At 37.0% G+C, this 23133-nt stretch overlaps 1 protein-coding gene across 1 annotated transcript in view; it reads right to left on the bottom strand.

Annotated features, from left to right (window-relative positions):
- LOC309855308 (uncharacterized protein) overlaps nt 1-18201 on the bottom strand; it is a gene marked incomplete at its 5' end in the record, with an annotated part of 197637 nt that extends 179436 nt beyond the window's left edge. Inside the window, 2 exons of the mRNA XM_082715478.1 lie at nt 4027-4245; nt 18122-18201. Coding sequence (XP_082571604.1) covers nt 4027-4245; nt 18122-18201 — 299 coding nt within the window. The remainder of the gene's footprint in view (nt 1-4026; nt 4246-18121) is intronic.
- Between the last annotated feature and the right edge of the window lie 4932 nt (nt 18202-23133).

Here is a 23133-nt window from a genome sequence, read left to right as displayed (position 1 = left end):
TCGTGAGACTTAGCCTCTATAATCATGTGACCCAATTCCTTATAATGAATCTCAATCTTTCTCAATAAATAGAGATAGAGATGTGAATGTGGACATATAGATAGAGATTCTATTGATTCTGTTTCTCTGGAGCACCCTGATAGAAACCCACACAAAAGGGTCACCTTCAGGAATGGGGGTTGGGCCTTAGAGCAGGAGTTGAGAGGAATTATGAAATGATTATACAGAAAGAAAACTGCATCCACTGATAAATATCTTATAATCTTTTCCATTAGCAGTTACTCCTTTCCTGGGCCCAATATTGTTTGTCTCAGTTTTGTTTCTTAGAGAAGAGGGCTAATTATTTGGGATACAATACATGTTAAATATAGCAGACCTCCTTATAAAGTTGAGGTGTAAGAAGTTGGAGAAAAAAACTAGAAACTGGGTCACAGAAGAAAATGATTCATTGATGGTTTGAAAGTGGGACAGTACAGGATGGAAACAGGGTCGAGAGTTGAAAACAGAAAATAGGTGAGTGGAAATGAGGAAGTCGATTCTAGTATATGTGCTGCCAAAGCAAGCACGAGGAGGTCAATTCTAAATGAATGTTTTATTGATAAAGAAAATTATCCCAATTGTCCAAATGACTTCTCAAGAAAAATGAAGAATTGATTCTTGATACTCCCTGAAAATATTCTTGGTCTCATTAGTCTGGAAGTTTATTTAAAAAAAAAAACAAAAACAAAACTTGCTTTTTAAAATATAATTTATAAAATACATTTTCATACATTATCTAATTCACCTTGAAATAAATATGGATAGGGTGCCTGGGTGGCTCAGTCAGTTAAGAATCGGCCTTCAGCTCAGGCTATGATCCCAGAGTCCTGGGATCAAATCCCACATTGGACTCCTGATCAGCAAGGGGGCCTGCTTCTCCCTCTCCCTCTGCCTGCCCCTCTCCTGCTCTCTCTCTGTCAAATAGAGAAAGAAAATCTTAAAAAAAAAAAAAAGAAAAGAGCCTGGGTGGCTCGGTGGGTTAAGGCCTCTGCCTTCGGCTCAGGTCATGATCCCAGGGTCCTGGGATCGAGCCCCGCATCCGGCTGTCTGCTCCGCGGACAGCCTGCTTCCTCCTCTCTCTCTCTCTGCCTGCCTCTCTGCCTACTTGTGATCTCTGTCTGTCAAATGAATAAATAAAATCTTTAAAAAAAAAAAAGAAAAGTTAGGAAGGAAGAGGGTGGAAGGAAGGAAGGAAGATAGATAGATATGGAGTGACTAAGTAGAGCCTATTATAAATTCTCACTTGCCCAGAATAAAAGGGTGCATCAGGGAATGAGAGTAATAAGAATTCATCTTTAAATGGAGTTTCTCTGAATGGCTCTCTCCACTGATGGCCTTCCAGTTCCCAAAAGAAGATACCTTTAAGGAGGCTGAATTCTACTCTTGGCAGTTTTCCTGCTTATAAGAATTCCCTAAGACACCTGCCCTCTTCTGGCACAGGAAACGGCCCTCCGATAGTGGTATCGGTAGTCATCGTGATTTCTGGGTGGCCTGTTTTATATCTACGGTAGCACCTTTCAATTTGTTGCCTTGGATGATTTCCCAAGACATGGTATAAAAATAGTATTAGTTTCTTGTACCAATTTATTTATTGATTAGCTCTCCCACAGGTGAAGAAATGAGAAACCATTATGGGCATATATAAAACCTGACAACTGGCCTACTTGGACAGAATTTTGCACAGCAATCTGCTTTACTTCTCATGCCGGCATAGCCATACACTGAAGAAATCTGTATCATTTCCACCACATGCAAGATATATCACAATGTTCAAATGCAACCTCCTTTATCAGGAAAGCTAATTATATCCTCTTATTAAATTCAGACACTGCATTTCCACAGTATCTTTTTTTTTTTTTAAGATTTTATTTGTTTATTTGACAGACAGAGAGAGATCACAAGCAGGCAAAAAGGTAGGCAGACAGAGAGGGGGGAAGCAGGCTCCCCACTGAGCAGAGAGCCCAATGTGAGGACGGATCCCAGGCCCCTGAGATCATGACCTGAGCCGAGGAAGAGGCTTAACCCACTGAGCCACCCAGGCGCCCCTCCACACTGTATCTTTAAGATATGAGTACCATTTTCTTTTCTCCCTCTATTTTTCACATGGGTTACGGCCTTGAGATATCTATATTCTCAGTTCTGTCCTCATTTCCCCCTACAAACAGCCCTCTCCTACTCACCAATCTGCTCTCCAGCCTTAGCTGTCAGCAGTAACTCCTTCCCTGGGTCTATTCTATCCCCCCGAAGCTTCCTCTTTAATCACTTTCCCCCACTTTCTGTGTCCTTGGGCATCCCTATAGAGACCTTAAACTTCTACACTGCACTCTTTTTTTCCTACCTAGAAGGAAAGTTGAAAACAAAGAGTGACATGTGATTAATCACATGCAAATTCATGCATGTCTTTTCTTTTCCCCAAAGCATTCTTTCATGGAGCAAACACGGATTTTTAAATTAAAGGCATGGTAGCAAATCAAGTGTCATCGTTCCATTATTCCAAGAAAATGTACTGATTGAACACAGAGTATGCGCAATATGGTTATGAGAGAACACAGATCAAGACAAATAAATAATAATCATGTTTAAAGAACTTCATCATATGGGGTCCACATAAACTACCACAAAAAGTATCATATAAATTGAATAGGATAAACCTCAGGAGAGGTCTAAAAGGGGCCCTTGGATACTGAGGAGAGCATATTGAATAAAGTAGATCAAGGCATTCTTTAGAAAGAGGATTAAATTTAAGATTGATGGAATGAAGAGTAAGGAAGAGAGAGAAAGATACTGAGAGGTTGGGGTAGTCATTCCAGGGAGAAAGTGGAAGCAAAGACACAGGATACGGTATCCGGGAGCAGCCAATAACCAATTCTGGCTACATAATAAAATACTGGCGTACAGAGAGCATGATGGGGTCACTCGTATCAAGCAGTGACATAAAGATTCAGGAAGGCAGCCAAGGGCCATGTGCAGAGCATAGATCATCACTAAAATCAGGACCCGCTGGTGGTAAGAAGAGCTGCTAATTACCAAGGCCCAGGAAACCTGGAATAACCAAGAACTGATCATCACCAGAAGCCGAAGAGGCCTGGAAGGGCTCAAGACATCAACCCCCTTTAAAAAGGCAGGAGTCCTGCAGCAAACTGCCAGACCCCCCAGACACAGACGCTCTCACATCTGACCACACAGGAAAGGCAACGGCCCCTGCCGGCTCGTGAGACCGATCCCTGCACCAGCAGACCTTCCACTGCTTGAACGTAATCAGCAGCAAGTGCCAATAGCTGGCGCGCACCAGGCTGAGTCCTCACTTCAACCGCGCGCTCACCCACCAATCTGGGCATTTGACTGGTTCCCTTCCTACCCCTGTGTTTCGTGTAAGTACGTGGCTCTGTAGCGTATCTTGCCTTGTGTGTGCAAGAAGCCAAGTTAAAGGCCGAGTGAAGCGCCACTGAGCTGGGAACCCCGAGCTTGTTACCGTGGTGTGAACCCTGCTTGGTGAGTGAATAAAGCTGACCCTGTGCAAAGACACAAACTGTGTGGGCGCCTTTATAGTAAGCACGCGACGTGGAGTAACGCCATACAGTAAAATGGTCTCTGGAACGAGGTCACGGAGAGTCACGTGTGCACGAACAAGGGCTTCATAAAACGGACAGGCAGGGATAGCCATCGGTGTGGAAATGCAACGTGCTGGGGCGCTGAGTAGCTCAGTGGGTTAAGACTCTGCCTTCAGCGCAGGCCATGACCCCAGGGTCCTGGGATCGAGCCCCGCATCGGGCTCTCTGCTCAGCAGGGAGCCTACTTCCTCCTCTCTCTCTGCCTGCCTCGCTGCCTACTTGGGATCTCTGTCAAATAAGTGAATGAAATCTCTGAGGCCCAGGAAGAGATGAACAAAAATAATAATAAAATAGAACAAGTATAACAATACGCTGTAATAAAGGTGTTGTGAATGTGCTTTCTCTCGCTCAAAATATTTTGTTAGCCCCTACTCACCTTCCCGCCACACGAGGAACAGCGGACTGCCTCCCTGAAGAGACGAGGAGGTAAATGACGCGGATAACGGACGCCGCAGGCTTTGCCACGCAGCGTCTGGCTACGGTGGGCGTCTTGACGCTACGTCGGGGGGAGGAGCATGCGCTACAGAGCCGGGGTGGGCGGCGGGTGACTGAAAGCAGGGAAAGTAAAACCACAAACAAGGGGATTGTGGGACGACTGGGAGAAAAGAATCCTTATGGTAAAAAAGTTTTACCAATTTCTAATAAGATAGATTTGTCATTGGGGGCGCCTGGGTGGCTCAGTGGGTTAAAGCCTCTGCTTTGGGCTCAGGTCATGCTCTCAGAGTCCTGGGATCGAGCCCTGCATCAGGCTCTCTGCTGGGCGGGGAGCCTGCTTCCCCCCTCTCTCTCTGCCTGCCTCTCTGCCTGCTTGGGATCTCTGTCTGCCAAATAAATAAATAAAATCTTAGAAAAAAAAAAAAGAAGAAGAAGATAGATTTGTTGTTGGGACATATATTACATTTAATCCAACAGGACATGGCATTACTAATATGTAATGATTATAGCATAGAAATAGTCACTTAACATGGCAAACTCACTGGATATAATGTGACTGTTTTATGATTCAGAAAGAATTTCAAACACTTGCCGCTTTTCGGAGTCACTATTGTGAGGCGTGGTTGTTTCCAAGTTAACAGGGATGGTTTTTGAAGTAGTTTAGATAAACATAGCAATCATTTTTTGGGAGGTATTAGCCAACAGCTGCAGCTAGATCAAAATTATAGACACAGTTCAGTTATGCAGACATAAAATTTTGATTTTGTTGTAGTTGAACTCAAGTTAGTTTGGTTCCACATAACTTAGCTTCTGCTAATGTTGAAAAGACCTGAATCTGTTACTTCAAGGTAGCACAGTCATTTCTGGTTAAAAATTTAGAGTCTATTAGGTAAACATTTAAACAAGTTTAATATTTTAGTTTCCCACCATTAAAAATTTAAACTTCGTATCTGGACTGTTTCCCACTCTAAAATATACTTCCCTTCTCCTCTTTTCTAGAGATTGTCCAAGGTCTAAAGGATTGTAAGAGGACATCAGGTTGCCAATGAGGATACTGACGTGCAGTTCTTACAGCCACCCACCACCCCCGTGCCCACTCACCAAGATGTTTAGGCTCACTTGATTGTGAGGTTCCTTTCTTTAACACTATTGCCTCTTGGCACATACACTGCACCATGATTGCTATCACCTCTTCTCCTAAAGACAGTACCTCCTGGCATGAGTATTACTGAACTCTCAAAAATTCTCTGAGGAGCCATAGAATACCTCTATGCACCCGCTGGAGACAAAGGAGCTTTGGGAGGCTTTCTCTTTCCTGCTAAAACCACCATGCATACGTCTCTGATTGCTGCAGCTGCTCCTGTTGGTGCTGGGTCCTCTGCAAGGTAGGACACAACTTTGATATTATTATTATAGATTCTGTGATTCCCTCTTCTCTCCACCAGGCAAGGGAGTGAAAAGTGCTCTGGCATCTTCAACAATCCAGATTCATATCCACTAAATCCTCCCAGCTTTCCTCTTTTGTTCCAGAAAGACCTATTATTTTCTTTGCTGTGTCATGGAATTCTGTCCTTACCTCATATCTTGTATTGTTCCACAGTCTCTGACATATATCCAGAACGTGATATTTTTAAACTTCCTCAATGTGGCTTTTGATGTTTAAAAGGAAACTGACTGATGGGTGATGGTTTTTAAGGAGGGCACGTTTGAGGAGCACTGAGTGTAGTATGGAAGTGATGAGTCAGTAAGTTCTGCACCTAAAACTATACGTTAACTAACTAGAATTTAAATAAAAACTTAAACAAATTAAAGGAAAGGAAACTTGGGATTTAGAAAACTCCATTTTCTCTCAAGTGCTTGGCTCTTGCCACTGAAAGCCTAGTTTTCAAGACCAGTGTTTCTTATCTGTTCCTTTTTAAAGCTTGTTTTGAAAGTCAAAGCTGAGCAATGGTGTATGTGTTCTTATTGGATTTATTTTCCCAAGGAAAACATTTACAGAGAACTTTTGACACTGTTTGACCAATGGGCTTAAGGATAAGGGTAAAGTTACAACAAATAATAGAATTTACTAGCAAATTATTATTATACGTATATATAGGTATATCAGTCTGCTTAGGCTGCCCTAACAAAATACCACATACTGTAGTGGCTTAAACAATAAACATTTATTTTCTCATAACTCTGGAAGCTGGAAGTCCAAGATCAAGATGCTATCAGTGTTCCTCTGTTAAGGCCCTGCCCTCCAGCTTGTAGAAGGCCACTATCTCCTTCTGTTCTCACATGGCCTTACCTCTGTGGATACACAAGAGAGATAGAGGGAGCCCTCTGGTGTCTCTTCCTTATCCTTGTTTCCTCATTTAACCTAATGATTTCCTTAGTGGCCCTATCTTCAAGAACAGTCACGTTGAGGGTTAGAGCGTCAATATATGCACTTTGGGAGAGACATAATTCAATTCATTCCAAGAGTAATAAATTGTTTAAATTAATCATTCACAAATAATTTGTAAGGAATCAATCATTCTTGTGTTCTTCTAAAGAAGGAAACTTCTAAGTGATTGCCATGATTTAAGGATACCTGGCGGTGTCCCTAGCATGCTTAGCAGGTTGATCCCATGCAAGGACTCAAAGTCATTAGGGAAAGAAGCAGGAGAAGGAAGTAAGGTGGTTCATCTTCTCTCTAAGTCCTAGCCTGAATGCAGAAAGGAGAAGTTACTTCTGAATGAATGAATAATAATACAAGTGACAGTAATAATATAAAAGTTACATTTAAGACTAAACTATTTTAATAAAGAGTAAGAAATAATAATTATGTGATATGATAAGAGATGTTAACACTACAAAGACAATCATACTGTAATTATCATATCAACACGTTGCACACCTTAAATTTATACAATTTTATGTGTGAAATATATTTCAATTTAAAAAATTATATAAAAACACATGAATTAAAAAAATAACCAAGAGACCTCAAAATAGAATGACATTTTAAAAAGTTTATTTTCCCCCAAATGTGGTTAGCTATAAATTGACGAACTATAGCCCATGGGCTACATGTGGCCCACTGCTTGCTTTTGCATGACCTGCAAGATAAGAATGATCTTACAAAAGTGTTGGGGAAAAAAAAAAAAAAGATGAATAATAATACTTTGTGACATATGGAAATTATATGAAATTCAAATTTTCGTGTTCACAAATAAAGTTTTATTGGAACATAGCCACACTTGGGCGTTGATGTTTCTCTATGGCTGAGCTGAGTAGTGTGACAGAGACTGAATGGCCCAAGAGGTCTGAAGTATTTACTTTGTGATTCTTAACAGAAACAATTTAATGAACTTTGGTCAAACCTGTTCAGGCTAGTAAAGTAGCCTTATGCTCTGCAGTCATCCAGGGACTCTAGCTGTTCAGGACAGCATCACCAACTTCAACACACGGTCTAACCTTGCTGTGGCCCTCAGGTTTCCCTGCTGGCAAGAACTGTGGACATGGCATAGTTACTTCCATTTATTCATTGCCATGAATTTTGCAGATTGGCCTCTTCTAGCTGACAGGGACAGAGGTGAAGGTAATCTCCATTTGAGAGGCCATCTGCCCAATAAAGACTCTATTTCTACTAAAAGATAAAGCTAATTCTCAGCCCTTTATATTGGCTATCTAGTGGATCCTTATTCTCAATTCTAACGCTCACCTTCTGTCCCCATACATTGAGTATTTATTCTCACAAAGGATGGGATAATAAGAGACATATAATTAAAAATGCAAAAATATGTTTTTAGTTGTTTGTTTCTAAACAATACTTTATCTTTTTTTAAAGTACTCTTATGAGGTAAACTGAGAAAAATATTCTTGTAATCTGCATTCAGAGGCTTAAAAAGCTAGCTCTAACTACGACGTTTTCTTTGTTTTGATACTATTAACTGATACCTCCAAGGTTTTCATCAATCCAGAACTTTCTTCCCTCTCACAGTTGCTTCCATGCAACTCTTTAATATGTGTTCACTCTATAGAAAGACACACAAGGATTATTAATGCAAAACTACTTTAATGAGTGTATGCCTCCACAGGATTATGTAGGATAAGAACTGAGTTCATTGTCTTTATTCCACCTCCAAGACTGGCTTTAGGTTATACTGGACTGGAAACATTAATCTTATTTTTTTCTTGATAATTCTCATTAGTTATGCATTAGTCAAACGCATGCTTAATTTGGCTTAATAAAGACACTAAATAGAATGGCACATCAGAGAGTTACATTCCCTTGCTACTGATCCATACAAAACTAAAATAAATGAAAGTACATCTACCATTAAAATAAACCCTATAGCTATTGTCAAAGTTTAATTATTATTAATTTGTATTTTCTGTTGCCTAGATTTGTCTGGAAAAAGATTACTTATATTCCTGTAGGGGTGGAAAACATTTCCCTTCTTCCCTTCTAGGTTCTTTGCCTGGATGAATAATTGACATAAAATAGATTAACAGGAGAAAAAGAAATTTAATTTTGTAAGTATGGGTGCCCCATAAAAAATGTAACCTTCAAAGGTGTGCCAAAGCGGCCATTTTTACACCTTTTAGACAAAGAAATGATAAATTTGTAAAGAATTCACAAGACAAAGGAATTTGGGCTTGAGGTAGTAAAGTCGTGAAGAAGTAACAAGATTTGTTTATACAGGCTTCTCCACCTTAAATTTCATGTCTTTGGTGATAAGGATGCTTTCTACCCCTCTGGTACAGGGAGGGTGCCTTTCACATGGGAAATTTATTTCCTGCTCTCAAGGGTATGGAGAACAGACACACTGTCTCTTTGAACTTACTGCACTTTGAGTAACTTTAACCCAAAATGATCAGTAAGCCAAAGACGTATTTTCAGGTGGCATACTCTGCTGTTCTTCACTGTTCTGAATAAGCATTAGCTTTAGCTTCTTTCTGACTCTTGCTTCCATCTTCTTGTATAAGAATCTGGGATTCGTATCCTTCAGTGTATAAAGTTGACCACCCACATGGATTTTTTGCAACAACTGGGGAATGATATTCAGTAACTACCTTGCAAGGGAAAGAGCAACTATAATGTTCATTATTTTAAAAGCAGTGATCCAAAAATATGCTCCTTTATGATAAAAATTATCTGAAAGAATAAAACTTGGAAAACAGAGAACAATAGATCTATTAAATGTTAACACAAAAAAATGTTTTCAGCATCATCCACTTTGAGACTTGGCAAAGTACAGCCTTCAGGTGAAATCTGGCCTTGTCCATTTGTTTGCAGATTATCTGTGGTTCATTTGCAATAACAACAGAGTTGGGTAGTGGCAATGAAGACCAAGACTGTATGGTCTGCAAAGCTGAAAGTATTTACAACCTGGATCTTTGCAGAAGGTGTTCACCAACCACTGATCTGGTCCATCACTTCTCACTATATGTGTGTGGATACTAAGTTCAGGAGAGGTTAAGAGAATGAAAAAGAAGCAGATCCCATATCTTTTATCTCATAGGCAAGAGCCTCAAAAAATGAACGATTAAGGTGAAACTCCTTTCCTATTAATTCAATATCAGTCTAAATTCTTGTCTGCTCAGACCAATTACTCACTGCCCCTGAAAATCTATGTCTTGCATTTTTATGATTATGCCACTGTTCATGATTTCCCATCAATTCTGAGTGTCATTTCTCCCTTCCTTGTCTGTCTAGAAAACTCCTAGTTATTCTGTAAGGCCCAATTAAGTGTCATATCATCTCACTAGCTTTCCTTGATCTCCCTAAGCAGAAATAGGGGCTCTCATCTCTATTCTTATAGCAATTTATGTGTATCTTTTAAAAGCTGTAATATGTCAAATTGATACAATCAAGAAAGTAATGTAGAACTATACCTCTATAAATGTTTAAAATGGTAAATTTTATGTCATGTATATTTTACCACTATTAAAGGGGTGGGAGAGAAAAGAAAGAATGAACCTTGTTCTTGTATCATTCTGGGATTCTGGTATGTACATTGTGGGACTGAGTTTTAATAGCAGATCTCATTAGTGTCGACTATGTTCAGGATTTTTGGGGGGGGCACCTGGGTGGCTCACTGGGTTAAAGCCTCTGCCTTTGGCTCGGGTCGGGATCCCAGGGTCTTGGGATCGAGCCCCACATCGGGCTCTCTGCTGATGGGGAGCCTGCTTCCCTTCCTCTCTCTCTCTCTGCCTGCCTCTCTGTCTGCTTGTGATCTCTGTCTGTCAAATACATAATTTTTTAAAAAAAATCTTAAAAAAACAAAGATTTTTTTTCTCTGCAGCAGTACATGAATGCTAAATATATTTTCCATATATATATGTACATATATAGATGTATGCTTACAAAATATAATTTTAGATATATATTATACATATATAATATATATATTATATATGTATATATTCATGAGAGAGAGAGGAGTATATGTAAAATCTTCTTCTGTTCTGGCATTAGTGACCATCTACTCTTTAGCAAGAGTAACCTGTTTAAAATATCTATTTGTGAAGTTTCACTCTAAATCTTCATCTTCCACCATCATTCTAGTCTCTGTTATCACTGATCTTTATTTGCATCATGTGCTAGCTGGATCCTCAACTAAAGTGTATCTGTTGAGGTACGAGTCCCTGGCTTCCTACTTGGGTTAGACAACAATCACAGATTCCTTATTCTCTCCATTGGAAGTTGGCAATTCAAATTTAGGAAAAAGAGATGATTGTTTTAATCATAAGATACACAACCTTGGTTAGTTCTGTCTCCATTGGTAAATACACAAGTTTAAGCAAGTACAAAAGTATAATCTTTCTGCATTTCTATAAATGCATCCTGTTGACCTAGAAGGGATTTTTTTTTTTTTTTGCCTATACTATCATATAAAAAATTTTAATCACTGACTAAGAATCCTGACCTCTGTTATTTCCTGTGTTTTCCTTCCGTGTTAGAATTCTATTCACTGATAGAATTAATGGGAGAAAAAGAAAAGGAAAGAAAGTAGAAGAGGCCTCTATGAGAATTCCTTGGTAAACTGTTGCATGGCTGTCTTCAGAGGACTTATTTATACATACATGATAGTAGCTGTCTGCTTAAGGACCTGCCCCCTCCTGTGGCTTTAAAAAAATGTCTGCTGAGATTCAGACTTACACACTTTTAAATCCTCACATGTAACTAGGGCCAGATGCAAAACAGTCAAACATTGAAAATCTAATATATAGGGCACCTGGTTGGCACAGTGGGTTAAGCCTCTGCCTTCAGAACGGGTCATGATCTCAGGGTCCTGGGATCGAGTCCCACATGGGGCTCTCTGCTCAGTGGGGAGCCTGCTTCCCCCTCTCTCTCTCTGCCTCCCTCTCTGCTGATTTGTGATCTCTGTCTGCCAAATAAATAAGTAAAATCTTAAAAAAAAAATCTAATATATAAAGGACAAAAGAAGTTAACTGAGTCTTGCTTTAAAAATTGGTCATTCCTAAGAACTTAGTGAATTTAAACATTTGCAGATTAAATCCCAGGCATCTAACCAACTGGACAACTTGCCAAATTATGTGTTTAGGGAACATAAATAATAATCACACAAGATAATTCAAAGGATGAAATAGGCTAACAAATTGTGAAATAAATATCACTAGTGATCAAAGAAATACAAATGAACTATTTCTTTTAATATGAATGCTGCTGAGATAATACATACATTTTAATGTATATCTATTTAGCATAAATTACTATCTTTTTAAAAAGCAATTTGACTAAATCTATCAAAAGCCCTCAATCCAGTGATTTTTGTTTCTGGAAAATCCAAAGAATTAATATAATGTATGCAAAACTTCATGCCAAAGGTGTTCAGCTTGGTGTTATTTATAATACAAAAACTTGGGAGCCCATTAAATACAAAATTTTCCTCAATGGTTAATAAACTATGGCATATTTACTCAATAAATTATAAAACCTATTGGACGCATGCTTACAAAGCATTTAAAATAAGTTGGAAACAGGATTAAATATGTAGTGAAGTACAAAAAAATTGACTATTATTGTGATCACAAATATGTAAAATGAGAAAATAAAACAACCAGAATGGAAAGAACAAAAGAAAGAGAAGAAAGACAGAAAACATCTGAAAGAAATGCAAATATCAGTGAGAGGATTTTTGGGGATTATTTAAGAATTCTGTTTTCTTTTCCTTCTTTATTTCTAAATTTGTTCTAATCATCTTCTAATATATATATATATATATATATATATATATATATATGGAAAATAAAATTTTAAAAATGCAAATACTCAAATGAATTAATGTAGTATCTTTAAGTGATTAAGGAGGTTAGATATTTAGCTATCTAGTATTTCACTCAAGATAATTTGTCTGATCCCTGGGGGAAAGTCAAAACATTCTTAGTTTCTTTAGTTTGCCATGGTTGTTTAAATTCTATTTGCTCTTGTTGTCATGTACTAATTATGCAGACTTGAAAATGTCATATATATCTGTAGCATTTCTGAGTGTCAGTTTCCTTATGTGTAAAATGGCAGTAATGCTCCTATTACTATTACTAATAACAATGACTTCACAGGGATTTTGTGAGTTTTTAGAGGAAATAACAAAGATAATATTGAGAACTGGTGCTTAGAAATGTTAGCTCTTTTCTTCCCACAAGAATATCTTTCTAATATCAGATAGCATGAACCACCATCATATTCTTTAATTGAGCTACTTACTATACAGACACTTGGTTAAAATTGGAAAAACCATGAACAGCATTGCATGAGGCAGTAAATTGCATGTGGTTGAAGCTGAGGTAAGAAGCATCAATTAAAATAAGAAAAGAAATTTTTTATCTAATCTTACAAAAATTATATGCTCTTAGGAAAAGCTTTAAATAGCCTTTGGAATGAAATACTTACACCATTTCTAATAGGATCCAAATACTATTAAATGTGTTAGACTGTTTCAAGAATAATGGTACAAGTACATTTTGGAAAAAATATGAGTCTTGTTAATATGCTAATTTCACAGGCATATTTCTACTTGACAACTGTGGGTATTATTTTAATTAGAGTCATACTTACATTCTAATGTAAGAATTACTACTAAAAGCAGTTTTAATTTCCATCAAGAATAATTTATTGTATTCTTTTCACTTTGTTCTTGGATCCACACCCGTCACAAATTATCTTGTCTCTTTTAATTAGTAGCCTAAAGCAATCTTCTTGTTTTCTACTCTTCTCTGCTATTTATATCAATTATCTTTATTTCTTTTTCAATTTTCCCTTCACTTAAAGCTTGATGTGATAAAACTTCAGAATAAAACAATAATAAAGAATTTTGCTGGCTTTTAAATAAAAATCTATTCAGTATTATTTCCACTTATTTCCAAATAGTGGAGAGGGTATACACCTTAGTGAGACACCATGAAAAAGATAGAGGATAAAGATACTTAAATCATCAACCTCATATTGTTGGAAATGTTTATTTTATCTAACCACATGGGCTTACAGAATAATCAAGAAATTCATCTAAATTGTTTTGTTATTTTGCCATCTTCCCTATTCAGGCCAGTTATGTCACAGATATGAAGTAACTTCTGAAAAAAGAAATTCCATCTATTAAACTGTTAGAATACTATCATAATAATTTGTGCTGGTTACAAATATATAGTCTGACATATACAAATCAGAGTTTTTATTATAAATTAATGATTTAAATGGCTACAGTTTAAAGTCTAATGCACATTTCTCTTGTTCTTTTTCCTATAAACACATAATATTCAATTAATTTAATCTATTAAATTTGTTTCTAGTATTGGTGACTACTTCAATAACTCAGAGCAATATTCAATGACTTAAAATATCTAATACATCTCTTATAAACAACTTACAGATATATTGGGCCAATTTTCCAGTGGGAAAAAATAATCTAGTAACAAATAGGTCTGAGGATTAATTTATATGTCAAATATGCCAATTTTGCTGAAATTTCCATTCAAAGATATTACTTTGGAGGAAAATTTAGCTGAAATTTTAAGAGAGATTGATGTTTTACAGTGCTGTTATGTGAGATAAATCTATAAAATAGAAATATCCAATGTCTCTTTATAATGGGAATTTAAAATTTAGCAGTATTCACTAATATAAAACATTTCATTTAACCAAACAACTGCTGGCTTCATTGGAGTTTTGTCTACTTCTTTATTTCTAACTAAATTGACTGAAGTATCTTACGCTTTTTATGGAAGTATTTACTTAGCACACAGTAATATTTTATGGCAACCAATTTCTCTTCCAACATTAAGGTAATTTTTTCTAATCACCTTCTATAGAATACAGATATGTTCAGAAGTGTAGATGAATTGTGAACAGAATATGCATTTTTGCCATACATAGAAAAGTGTCACAAATTTGCTTGACAGGCAGTTAAATTTCCCTCAGTATCAGTCTTCATTAATGTGGGACTGTAAATCTTTTTTTCTTATACATATTTATCTTTCAGATGTCATAATTTAATGACGGCTCATATCCTTAACCTCTAGGAGACTTTTTTAAAAACATTTTTTTCGGAGTGCCTCGCTGGCTCAGTTGGTAGAGGTCATGTGACTCTTGGTATCAGGGTTATGAGTTTGAGCCTCATGCTGGGTGTAGATTGCTTAAAAATAAAATCTTAAAAAAATAAATAAAAGTCTTGTGGGTTTTAGTTGTTTGGGATGTTGAGAACCCCTATGAGTATCTAATTAGAGCTATGAAATTTCTTCCCAGGGGAAATAATGTATTTTCTCTCTCTCTCTCTCTCTCTCTCTCACACACACACACACACACACACACACCACTTTTCATGCCTATTCAGGAGGTTTATAAATCTCTTGAAGCTCATTGGTAGACACCTTAAGTAAATGGACTGAACACAATTTGCCAAAGAACTTTTTAAAAATCTCTTCCTTAAATACCTCACAATGAGTCTGGTTCTTCAAACCTGGCCTTTAGTTACATGTCTGCTCTCTGAACCTCCCAAAAGATCTAACTGTTGGCCTGGATATTTTCTGATTACCTCAGTATCTTTCTATTCCCTGATAATGTATCTTTGTCCCTCCTGCTTTTCATCTGTTCAGCCAAGTTCTAAATCATAGTTTTCCTAACATTTTTCATGAAAGCCCTGATCTTGCATTTCAGTTCATCCCTAAAACTTTTCTGTAACAAGCTTGTTCCTGCTTACTAGGACCATTGATCCAGAATTCTTGATGAATTAGAATCAATGCCCCAACATGATAACTTTTTCTTGCAAACCAATATATGCAAAGATTCCCAATATATAAATATTTTACATCTTAGTTGAAAGCAGAGATAAAGCTAACGATTTTTTTTTAGGAAATACACTCACTTATGTGGTTAAAATATAATTAGCAATTCATGTAAATGGAAGGTAGACAGCAATTCATAACAGAAATCTACATATACTGTCCAAGTAATTTGAGACAATTATTTCCCCACTGCCATATTTCTTTTTAGAGAATGTTATACAATAAATGAGACTGCTTTAAGTGTCATTTTCTTCTATTTTTCCTATCTGGCCATTGGACACACTTTAATGGCTAAATGAACAAAAAGTAGACATCAAGGAAAATGGGGAAAAGAAAATTAAAAAACTGTGATCACCTGTAATGAGAAAATATTTTCAAATAGAGTTCACAGTGGAGAACTGTGTGCAGTAAAAAGCTCAATTATGTGAAATACTTCAGTTGTGCTCTTTTCCTCTTTTTTTGAGCAATCTTTAGCTCTGTGTTAGCCAAAAATTCCTCCACCTCTGTTTTACTTGCTATTATATTATTAAAAGGTATTTCCCATAGTTCTTATTGCCAAAATGTTATCTCTAATGCAAAGAACACACTAACTCTGAAATAGGCAGTGGTGGGCTCTGCCTTGGATCCTCATCTGGCCATTAGGAGTCAAAAAGTCATGTGGCAAATATGACCCCATCAAAGCATCCATGGAATTTGTAGATTGTTTCTATTTATTAATAGTCCCTGACTGAAATTTATTATGACAGCATTTTTTCCTCTTTAGCACTAAGTAAAATCCTCAAATGAAATGTTCAATGAGAAGTCCATTTTATAATTTCCCATTAATTAGAAATTACGATGAAGAGAAATTGATATTTTTAAGTTGTTGAAAAACCTAATAAAATGGCTGGGCTTTAAACATTTTAAATAAAGTGACTTTTTGCTCAATTATACGATCAATTAAGAAAGGAATTCATACCTGATATTTGAATTTTTTTGTTTGTTTTTTTTGGTCCTTTGTTGGGTTTTAATATATGCAAACATATATTTAAAGAGACTTCAGAGGTTCATTTGTGACCTATTTCGTAAATTTTCCTTCCTCTTGAAGATTTTTTAAAATTTTCATTTTATTTTTTCAGTTCCAAGATTCATTGTTTATGCACCACACCCAGTGCTCCATGCAATATGTGCCCTCCTTAATACCCACCAGCAGGCTAACCCAAGCCTCCCAGCCCCTTCCCTTCCAAAACCCTCAGTTTATTTCTCAGAGTCCATAGTCGGTCATGCTTCATCTCTCCCTCCAATTTCCCCCAATTCACTTTTCCTTTCCTTCTCCTAATGTCCTCCATGTTATTCCTTATGCTCCATAAGTAAGTGAAACCATATGATAATTGACTTTTCTCTGTTTGACTTTGAATGTTTATTATTTTTTAATAAAACCTAATTAGTTAGATTGCCATCAGGACTCTTGATCAGGACAAAGACCTCAAGAGTAGTTCCCAGTTGCAAAGCCTTGAGCTGGTTGTGGTGTGTGTGAGTGTGTGTGTGTGCATGCACATGCTGCTTAGCTCATCATGGTGGGCATCAAATCACCAAATATTAAACATTGTTATTAATGACAAAGACAGAAAACAGCAGCAGGTTAATGATATTTTCAGCCATTACCAAGTTAGAAGGCAATGAAATTCTAGTCAAAGAACAAAAGAAAAATTCAAGAGGAATTGAAGAGTTTATGATAATTGAGAGGAAATAACTAAATGAGTTTCCATGGAAAATCAGGAGCTTAAACTTCTGGGTGCATAAGGGAGGGAGAGGACGTAATCCTCAGAAACCTAGCTATTCAACATCTGGAGAAATGTGAAAGACAGGATGGTCAAATGTGGACTGAGAATTATAACAGACACCAACTGTACAGCAGTTTGCAATTGATTCGGCAGGCCAAAAAAAAAAAAAAAGTGACTGAAGCAAAATATCAAGAGATGTATTTCAGCCTCAAATAAAGAAGTCAAGTCTTGGTAAGGGACTCCTTTTGCTTAGAATTTTAAAGATTTTCATAGATTGAGAAATAGAAACTGAAAATCGGAGAGCTGAATGATTAATTTCTATTAAAATCAATAAATGAAATTGATCAATTAAGTTCAAGTAACCTGGGAGTCTCCAGTCTGTTTCTTTTCAGATATCGAGGTCTGTTTATTATGTTCACCAAACATTGCTCTCATCCAGGCTTCTCTCATCAATATGTAACCATGCTAATCCAAACCACCAACAGTTCTCATGTGGACACAGCAAGAGTCCTCTAAACAGTATTCCCTCATCCACTTCTGCCTGCCTTCAATTGGTTCTCCAAATGTTCAGGACAAAGGGGTATTTTACAATGCAAAGCTGCCACAACCAGAGCCTGCTGCTATGCAAAATGCATTTCCTTTGTGAATTTTTACAGGACACTCTTCACAGGACAATTTACTTCCTCTGTCATAAAATTGTCATAAAATATTTAAGTTAGAACAAGACATTTTATCCTGTCTACTAGGAAATCACCATAATAAATATATAGTGTGTCTACATGTGAATAGAAGTCACTTAAATATAGTGTCTTCCTATCTTTCCATCACACGCGCAGTCACATGTACAATGTACGGCAACTCTGAAGGCCCCTCCCCCATCATGAAAATTTTCAATGGCTTCCGTTTTTTTTCCTAGGCTAAAAACTCGAAGGCCTAGCCTGTCTGTAAAGCTCTAGATCTATTTTTGCCCAAGATTTTCTTTTTTCCAACACTACCCCATACCTTTTTTGCTTTGCTAGTTCCCCCTCATCCTTCATTTCCCTTTCTTCCAGAAAACCTGTCTCTGAGACAATGAGGGCCATCTCGATCATCTTGGGCTTAGAATATCACAGTCTCTTACCAGTGCCTCACTTGGTAGAATGAAGGCTCACAAGAGCACATCCCATGTCAGTCCTGTTCAGTGCCTCACAGATATTAACACAGTGATATATATATATATATATGTGTGTGTGTGTGTGTGTGTATACTATATATGTATGTAATAAATATTTTTAAGATAATAAAAATTAAAAATCAGAGGAAGAAATAACATAAAATGAGCACTTAGTAAATAAGAATTGAGGGATATGGTATGATTCTGTGTCTTGTTCCTGACTGTGAATTCTAAATTTATTATCTTCCTTAAATTGAATTCTACACCATAAAATAGAAGAATTCTTCCTCATTGCTCCATATAAATTTTACATACTTCAAAATTGAAATTGCTCAATTTTACTTCTTGTTTTATCAAATAATTTTTTTGTTAAAAGAAAATCTTGATAGTGTCATAAATAAAATATTACCCATGGAAAGCTTTAAAGAGGTACAAAAAACAGGTTTGCATAGTCACTACTAGAAGCCTAGTATTTAACTAGAAGCCTAGTATTAATTTAGAAAATATTTGTGTGTGTGTGTGTATGTGTGTGTGTGTTTTCTTCTGTAAAGATTGCAGGTCCATTTTATTTTTTATTTTTTATCATTTTAACCATTTTTTAAAATTTTATTTTATTTTCTGTGTTCCAAGATTCATTGTTTATGTACCACATGCAGTGCTCCATGCAATATTTGCCCTCCTTTAATACCCACCACCAGGCAAACCTAAAACCCCCTCGTCCCCCAAAAAACCCTTGGTTTGTTTCTCAGAGTCCATATTTTCTCATAGTTCATCTTCCCCTTTAAATGTCTCTAAGATCACTAGGTCAAAAGAACCTATATAAATTAATATAGCATTGTAACAAAAGTACTTTAAAAAATACTTATGGTTTCTTTTCCTTGCAACTTTAGAAAATACACAGTAAACAATGCATAAATCAAATAGTCGACAAGCTATACTGGGAACCAGAGACTAACCAGAAAGTCCTCACCTGTGGTCTAAAGAAGAAAAATTCCTTTTTAAATTTTTCATGTTGGAAAAAACGTAAAATGATACAGTTTGAGTGGGAGAGGTTAGAAGCATAACTCTGAGAGTTTGGCCAGACCCACAGCTTTGTTTATCAAATGCACAGGAGAAAGTATCTGAAAAGAGGAGAAAATAATTGGCATAGGGTCCCCTTCAATTTAAACCAAGGTAGGCTTTGCTTTCATTCCTTCAATCAAATGAAGTAACGAAGCAAATCTGGTATATTTGGAAGAGGTGTTTCTAGTCTTTTCCAAGCTCTTCCATAGAGATAAAGATAGTTGACAAGATTATTCTTTTCAAAGCAACAAGTCAAAGTTTCTCTAGTGCCTAAGTCTTTTTTCCTAAAATGCAAAACAAAACAAAAAACAATTACAAGTAGGTATACAACATTAACTTTTTACAAGTACTTCTGTCTGAAATATTGACTACTGTAGGGATTATGAAACATGTGGACATTATACTAGGTTAATAGCCTCCTTGGCATCTACATCTCTGGACCAGTGGATCACCTGGCTTTATTCTGGCTCGGCCATTATCTACTTTGTAGCTCACCATAAGCATGACTCCCTTCATAGGTTTAAGTGTAGAATTGACTCTTCTTTGCTCAAAGATATTTGAGTGACATTATCTCCAAATTTTATTTCCAGTAGGTTCTCCAGTCAGCTTGTAGGATGACATAGGGAAAACACATTTTCAAGTGCTTTTATGAAGGCCTTAGCTTTTTATCCCTTTGCCTGAGAGCACTGTTATCCATAATGGATAATTACTTAGTCTCTTTTAATAGGCTCAGTTTCACTGGAGACTCCCGGACAGTTTTACCTCTAGTAGCAGAGAAATTAAAGGAGTTCAGTGTGATGCAATGTAGGAAAAATTTATTGAACTTCTCCATCAGGCACAATAATTTTTCCTAATCTCTTGACAAAATTCTGTACCCAGTGGAATCTAGTTTATTTCTTTAACTGACCCTCTGCTATGGACTGATTGTTTATGTCTCCCCAAATTTATTTGCTGAAGCCTTAACCCCCAATGTAATGGTATTAGGAGGTGAGGACTTTGTGATATTCTTAGGTCATAAGAGTGGAGCTTTATGAATGGGATTAGTGACCTTACAAAATCAGCCTGAGGATGTATCCTTGCCCCCATCTGCTATGAGAATTCATAACAAAAATATGAAAGGTCTTCTAAGAAGTGTGCTCTCACCAGACCATGTCACTATGATCCTTGAACTTTCCATTCTCCAGAATAGTGAGAAATAAATGCTTATTGTTTAAGCCATCCAGTTTGGTGTTTTTGTTCAGGTCAAATGGATTAAGATATCCTCCGCTTTACAATAACTATGCCCCTAAGTCTCTATTTGTATAACCTTCCTACTTATAACTATGTACAACCACTAGGGTACAAATTCTTACCCACCTGGGTCTTGCTTTGCTTGCATCCCAAAGACTAAACCTGTTTTTTAATCCCTGGCCTCAAAATATAGTGCATCAGCAGGTGGGGGAATTGGGGAGATATTGATCAAAGGGTAGAAACTTGCAGTTAGAAAGTAAATAAGTTCTAGGGATCTAATATACAACATTGTGATTATAGTTAGCAATACTGTATGGCAGAAAGTTGCTAGGAGAATAGATTTTAAGTGTTCTCATCACACACAAAAAAGTGATGTGATGGAAATGTTAGTTAACACTGCAATGGCAATCATACTGTAATATATATGTATTAAATCAACACATAGTATTTAAACTTACACAATATCGGGTATCAGTTATCTCAAACACACACACACACACACACACACACACACACGCTCAAGTATCTTTACTGAAATCAGATCCCTTGCCATCCACCTATCTGCTTAGATTCACATCTGTTCCCTATCCTTCACTTCCCTTTGTCCACCTTTATTTCCATATAGGACCCCCCAACCCAGATCCCCTGCCAAGATTCCCAATGACAGGTGATCAGGGTGGCCTCTGGAATCTGTACTCCACCTGGCTGAAAACTTTTTTGTCTCCAGCTAAACCTGGGTGCGTATCTAGTTACCATGTCTCAGTCCCTCCCCATTATGAGCTATTCTACAACCATCAAATCCTATTTGCTCCCATAAGCCCTCTGCACTAGATTCAAATCATATCTTTGGCTTCCTGGTTGGTATCACTCCTGTCCATATGCCCTTTTCTTCTCACACATCCCCTCTCCACTGGCTCCCATCAATCTCCTTGTTCTTTTTTCACATAACTAAGTTACCAATGTTTTCTCTCTGCTGGACAATGTACAGAGTGCCTCAAGTGCATCATCTCACCTAATTCTCATGATGTATTCAGAATTTTTATTCAAATTTTGAAGAAATAATGAAGTAAGGTTTACATATTTAATGATTTGCCTAATGATTAGGTGAAGAGCTGGGACTCAAAACGAGGTGTCTGACACTAGCATGCACATTTTTAATTAGTGGCGGTTGAGTTCCAACCCTCTGGAAAGATGCCTTTTTTTAACTGAAGGGATCCAGTTTGAAGTCCAGCCAGAAAAGCTGGGTCTTGGACGTATAGTGGATTAGACACTTAATCAAATAAATCAAAAGAAAAACACACCTGGAAGAATTGGGCAAATTGGGAGGCCAACTAGAGAATCAGTCACATCCCACAGGTATGTGGCAAGTCTTAAAAGCATGAGTCCAAAGACAATAATACTTCTTTTTTTAAATACACACAATGTATGATCCAAAGAAGTAGTGGTCCTCTTGGGAGAGGAAGAAGGGAGGGCAGACGGGGTTTATAGATGTGCAGTAAAAGCCAGGGAGCCCCAGGGAAGTAAAGACCTACAGGTGCCATTGAATCCCAATTAACAAAAGGGCAGGCATGTTAGATCTCTTAAGAAACTTTTCCAAATTCCTCTTCTGTCTGCAGCAGATGGCTACTCATCTCTGCTTAAGTATTTCCACTGGAGAGAAATTCAGTACCCGTTCTACTATTGAACAGAAAAGCTTATTAGAATATTCTTTAAATGTAGCTACAACTTTCATCAGTTGGCGTTACTTATTTTTTCTGGAACACATATTATTGGTGATTGTCATTTTTTGTATAATGCAGGCTCTATTTGCTTTTAAATTTATTAGTAATCATATAAATCACTCACCTTTTTAAAAATTTGTGGTTAGTTAAATCCCTCAGATCCTCTCAGGCACATTCTTGCCATTTTATCATTAATTTATGTTTTTCTGAAAGTAATTTTTAACTTAAGACTTTGATTATCCTTATTATTATGGCAACTTCTTCTTTCTAGGATTCACTCAGCATACCCATCTGTGATGATTGCTGTTATGATTCAGTTGTGTTCCCCCAAAGTTCATATATTGAACTCCTAATGCTTTGTACCTTAGAATGTGAGCCTATTTGGGAATAGGATCATTGCAGATATAAATAATTAGGTTACTAGAATAGGACAAGCCCCTAATTCACCATGACTGGTGTGCTTATGCCAAGGGGACATGTTGGCACAAATAACACAGAGAGAAAATAACATGTGGAGGATGAGGCAAGGTTGGAGTGATGCTTCTACAAACCGAGGGTTGCCAAAACGTCCAGCAAACGACCAAAGGCTAGGGGAGAGGCAGACAATAGATTCTTCTACACAGTCTTTAGGAAGAACCAACCCTGAACTCCCAAACAAGACAATACATTTTTATTGTTTAAATCACTCATTTGGTGGTATTTTGTTATATTGGCCTTAGCAAACTAATATAATTGCTTTTACTTTTGAGTCTGTCATTTAGTCTGAAACAGTTCATAGGATTTCCACTCATAATGTATCCTTGACCTAAGTTCAGAGCATAAAACTGGGCTATTTAAAGTCCCATTCT

The sequence above is a fragment of the Mustela nivalis genome (genome assembly GCF_964662115.1).
Source record: "Mustela nivalis genome assembly, chromosome: 20".
Taxonomy (NCBI): Eukaryota; Metazoa; Chordata; class Mammalia; order Carnivora; family Mustelidae; genus Mustela; species Mustela nivalis.
The sequence above is the reverse complement of the archived record's forward strand: the minus strand, read 5'-3'. Positions and strand labels throughout refer to the sequence as shown.